General features: G+C 46.3%; 1 protein-coding gene across 1 annotated transcript; it reads left to right on the plus strand.

Annotated features, from left to right (window-relative positions):
* Nucleotides 1-763: 763 nt before the first annotated feature.
* LOC133836591 (protein fork head) lies at nucleotides 764-5,367 on the plus strand. Its single transcript, XM_062267170.1, is given in 1 exon segment — nucleotides 764-5,367. A coding segment is annotated over 1 exon segment (2,118 nt). The 5' UTR covers nucleotides 764-1,691; the 3' UTR covers nucleotides 3,810-5,367.
* Nucleotides 5,368-5,605: the final 238 nt, after the last annotated feature.

Raw genomic sequence — 5,605 nt, forward strand, 5'->3', positions numbered from 1 at the left:
AAAAAACCAAAAACGAAAAAAAAAACAAAATAACGCGTCGACATTCTCTGACTAAACATAGCGTCTCAGCCGACTGGGCTAGGCAACGTTGCTCAGCTGAGCTGAGCTGAGTTGAGTTGAGTTGAGTTGAGCTGAACAGAGAGCAGCACAGAGCAGTATAGAGCAGAGCAGAATAGAGCAGGGCTGGGGCCTCCTGGCTGGAGTGTAAGCGGGAGCGAGCGATTATTGATCGCATTAGAGAAAATCGTTAACTGTAACATGGCGTCGCTCACACAACGACAACCAGCAACCAGCAACAGCAATACACGAGGTATTAGGGCGCTCAGTAGACACACAACTACATTGATAACAACGCGAGTGTGTGTGTGTGTGTGTGTGGCAGCTGCTCCACAGAGACAGAGGGCGTTGCTCGCTCGCACATTATTATTTTGGCTCCGCCCATTTGTTGTCTTGGCAACCAGGCGCTGCTCTGTTGATACAAGAGGCCGTTGGCCAATGCGCTTGCGCTGCCAGCGCTGTGTACGTAAGAGAACCGAAGCCTGTCATTGGCAAAAGACCTCACAACCGGTGGTTAATCGTGTGTGCCAGCAGCAGCGGCAGCAGCAGCAGCTGAAGTTGTTGTTGCTGTTGCTGTGCTGTGTGTGCGTGTGCGAGTGTGAGACGAACATAGAAGAGGCTGAAAGGCACAATGTGTGCGAGAACGAGTCGGCGCTGTATCTGACGTCTGACGCTGCTGCTGCCGGCGTCTCTGTCTCTGTCGCTGTCATCGTCGTCGTTGTCGGCGGCACTTGAGCGCGGCTCGAACAATATTTGTTGGCAGCAAGCGCAAGCCAAATAGTAGACAAGCGTTCCCCTCTGCAAACAGTCACATTCAAGAGCTCAAGCCAAAGAGACACTCGAGCGGACCAGCAACAGCAACGGCAACAGCAACATCAACAGCAACGTCAGCGGCAACGTTTACGGCAACAGCAGCGGCAATAACAGCAGCAGCAGCAGCCTCCAGTTGTAGCAGCAGAAGTAGCAGCAGCAACTACAGCAAAACCTCAGACTCAGACTCAGTGGCCAAAAGCAAGCTAACAATTCACGTTCGTGCGTCGGTTCGTTGCGGCGCGGCGCGCATTAAAATAGAGTCATATTTGCCACGTTATTTTATTTCCAAATTTGCACAAGGCATCAGCGGCGCACACAAATAAATTAATCAAAGTGTTTAGCTTCAAGAGGAGCGACAAGTGCACAAACAAATGCCAAGCAGCAACAGCAGCAGCAACAACAGCAGCAACAGCAACAGCAGCCAAGAGCAACAACAGCAACATCAGCGATTGCTTAAAGAATAGAACTTGCAGCAGCAAATCAGCAACAACAAGTGACAAGTGCAGTGCACAAAAATGCAACAAATATTTAAATTAATTAACGCAGTGACAGTGCATTGAATAACAATATCAACAACAACAATAACAACAATAATAACGAAAACATATTGTTAACGAAAAAGAAAAGAAAACAAAAACAAAACAAGTTTTTCGGTTTGTGTTTTTCATTTGTCTTCAAACATTCGAACGCGTCGTTGGAGCGCGTTTTGAATTTTTCTGCATCCATTTCGAACGCAACGCGTTGAAAAAGCCGGCAACATAACGGCGCAACTATTGAACAGCTTTCTCAAGGGGAGTCCCCACCAGACCACCATAGATATAATGCAAAAGCTCTACGCGGAGCCGCCGCCCAGTAGTGCGCCGGTCAGCATGTCCACCGCTGGCGGTGCACCACCCAGCGGCGGTGGCGGTGGCGGCGGTGGTGCGGTACCCACAAGCAACAACAACCCGAATCCCACATCGAATGGCGGCAGCATGAGTCCGTTGGCGCGCTCCGCATACACCATGAACAGCATGGGTCTCACAGTCGGTGGCATGTCATCGGTGTCGCCACAGGCCGCCGCCACCTTTGGCTCCAGCGTGCTCGACTCGGCCGCCGCCGTGGCCAGCATGAGTGGCAGCATGGGTGCAGCGGCTGCCATGAATTCGATGGGCGGAAACTGCATGACGCCCAGCTCGATGAGCTATGCGAGCATGGGTTCGCCGCTGGGCAACATGGGTGGCTGCATGGCAATGTCGGCAGCGAGCATGTCCGCAGCGGGTTTGGGCGGCAGCTATGCTGCAATGCCAGCAGGACCGCGTGATATGGAGACGGGATCACCGAATTCGCTGGGACGTCGGGGCGTTGACAAGCCAACAACATACAGACGCAGCTACACGCATGCCAAGCCGCCATACAGTTACATTTCGCTGATCACCATGGCCATACAGAACAATCCGACACGCATGCTCACGCTCTCGGAGATCTATCAGTTCATCATGGATCTGTTCCCCTTCTATCGGCAGAATCAGCAGCGTTGGCAGAACTCCATACGCCATTCGCTGAGCTTCAACGATTGCTTCGTGAAGATTCCGCGCACACCGGACAAGCCGGGCAAGGGTTCGTTTTGGACACTGCATCCGGATTCGGGCAATATGTTTGAGAACGGCTGCTATTTGCGGCGGCAGAAACGCTTCAAGGACGAGAAGAAGGAGGCCATCAGGCAGCTGCACAAGAGTCCGTCGCACAGCAGTCTGGAGGCAACCAGTCCGGGCAAGAAGGATCACGAGGATTCGCATCACATGCATCATCATCATCACACGAGTCGCCTGGAGCATCATCAGCATCACAAGGAGGCGGGCGGCGGTGGCGTTGGGGGCGTGCCCCTGGCTGGCGTTAATGTGTTGAGCGCCGCACACAGCAAGGATGCTGAAGCGCTGGCAATGCTGCATGCGAATGCCGAGTTGTGTCTGGGGCAACAGCCGCAGCATGTGCCCACGCATCATCATCATCAGCACCATCAGCTGCAGCAGGAGGAGCTGTCGGCGATGATGGCGAATCGGTGCCATCCGTCGCTGATCAGCGACTATCACTCGTCGATGCATCCACTGAAACAGGAGCCATCCGGCTATACGCCTTCCAGCCATCCGTTCTCCATCAATCGCCTGCTGCCCACAGAGTCCAAGGCGGACATTAAAATGTACGATATGAGCCAGTATGCCGGCTATAATGCGCTCAGTCCGTTGACCAACTCACACGCTGCCTTAGGCCAGGACTCGTACTATCAGAGTCTCGGCTATCATGCGCCCGCCGGCACCACGAGCTTGTGACATCATCAGTATCCGCTGGCTTAAGGGCGCGCGGAGCAGATGCTGCGCTTTGGTGGCGGCGGCAGCAGCAGCGGTGGCGGCGGCGGCAGCAGCTCGCATCATCATCTTCAGCAGCAGCAGCAGCAGCAACACTTGCAGCAACAGCAACAACAGCACCAACAGCAGCAACAACAGCAGCAGCAGCAGCAACAACAACAGCAGCAGCAGCAGCAGGCGACGCAGCAACTGACATCCGCTACAAATACAACAACAGCATCCACAAAGGCCAGCAGCAAGCCAGCAGCAGCGGTGGCCGTCAACTATTCACAAAAGCTGGCTGCCACAGTGCAACAACAGCAGCAGCAACAGCAGCAGCAGCAACAACAGCAGCAGCAGCAACAGCAGCAGCAGCAGCAACATCAACAGCAGCAACAGCAGCAGCAATTGCTGCATAGCCAACTGTCAGCGGAACTGCAGGAGGATTCATCGAATATTACCAGCGACCTAAGCGAGGAGCAACTGCAGCAGCATCAGGCGGCACAGCAGCAGCTCTACAACAACTATCAGCAATATGCGGCTGCAGCTAGTTACCGCAACTGGAATCACAGTTTGACATTCAACAGCGCTGCCGCATTGCAGAATCTGCTGTAGCCCAGCAGCACAAGGCGAGGCTTTGTGTAGGACCCGAACCTCGGACTCGGTCTCGGACGCGGACTCGAACTCGAACGCAATCTTCGCCGATTCAATCATAATCTCAGTGGCAGTCAGAGCCAGAGTCAGAAGAGTATCAATCAGAGTCTCAGTGTTGATCGGCTGCCAATTAGCGAGCGGCTCTTCAATGGCTTTTAGCACCTGGGCGCATCCTTTGAGCTCGAGCACGTGAGTATGACCACGAGTACGACTATGAATACGACAACGACTAGAAGAGAGTTGTTATATATGATAGAGAGTCCGACTCCGCTTCCTCCTCCACAACTTGTAAATAGTTCAATTTACTCTTCTACTGCAAGCACTCAGTCTTTGCTTTGTCTTTGCCTTTTATGTTTACGAGTATCTTTTGTTTTTGTTTTTTGATGTCGTTCTGTTGAGGAATTCAAGAAAAAAAGTGATGTAGTTGTAAGTGCAGCAAAACGGCCACAATGTATAATCAATTACGTTAGCCGTTAAGCAAAGATCTTTGTTAACATTTATGTTTGCTAAAAGAAAAAACAAAACAAAAAAAAAAGAATTAAGAAAACAAGAAATTCCGTGCCATTTGTTTATCCTCAAAGTAAGCAATAACAATCAAATCGGTTAAAACAAATAATCAGCATTTTAAATGTGTGTGAAACGAGAGAAAGAAAGGGAGAGAAAGGAAGAGAGAGCAATGCGGGATTGTGTGTAATGTTCATCTAAAACAACAAGAAAAAAAAAAACAAAATCCTTTTATCCAAAGGCAATCGAATTCGAATCGCAAATGATCAAAAACCAAAAACTAAATATCCAACAAAATGCAAAAGACCCCTAAGAATCTTCAAATTATTTAACTAAGCAACTAAATTTGGCCATGCATAGGAAACGTCACGTTTTAATTAAACATTTTACAAAATGTAACGTTATGTATAATTTATAAACCTATATTGAATCATTTCTTTACAAATGCAGCAACAATTTATTGATTTTCTTTGTTATTGTACGAATTCGCTTAGGCTTAAGCATTCTGTAAATAATTAGTCTATATATATAAATAGAACTCTATATATATATAGAAATATGTATGTATATTTAATTCTAAGCAAGCTAAAATTAAACTTGATGCCCAAAAAAGCAAAAACGAAAAAAAAGAGATAAAAAACAAAAACAATTTTTAAACTAACTTGAGAATTAATCAAATTGTATGCTACACAACATTAATAAATATTGTATAGCATTTAACATTTAATTAGCATAAATAAAATCAACAAAAAAGAACAGAATACAAAAAAATACACAAACTGATAAAGCAAAAAAATATGAAAAAAACAATGAACGAAAAACTGCAATTATTATTCAATAATTTTTAATATTAATTTTATTATTGTGCGTATACAAAATCACAAAAACACACACACCCACGCGCATTTTTACATTGAGCTAAGCTAATTGATTAAACTTAATACAAAACAAAATAAATAATAATAACAAAAAAAAACTTGAAACCCAAAATAGTTTAAATATGACAAAACAACAATGTAAAATACACAAACTAAAATTCATAAATGTCAACCGAAAACAAAATATAAAATGAAAATCCAAAATCTAAAGCTAGTTAAAATTAATATTATAAATCATGCAAAAATTAAAAAAGACTATTTTAATGTTTGAAATATAAAAAAAAAGAAATGAAAATATATCAACGAATTGTTTTAACTTTCCATTGACAAAGCAATCAATGCGTTACCTTTGTTGACTTAAACAACTGACCTCCA

This window comes from Drosophila sulfurigaster, chromosome 2R, assembly GCF_023558435.1.
Source record: "Drosophila sulfurigaster albostrigata strain 15112-1811.04 chromosome 2R, ASM2355843v2, whole genome shotgun sequence".
In the NCBI taxonomy this organism is placed as follows: domain Eukaryota; kingdom Metazoa; phylum Arthropoda; class Insecta; order Diptera; family Drosophilidae; genus Drosophila; species Drosophila sulfurigaster.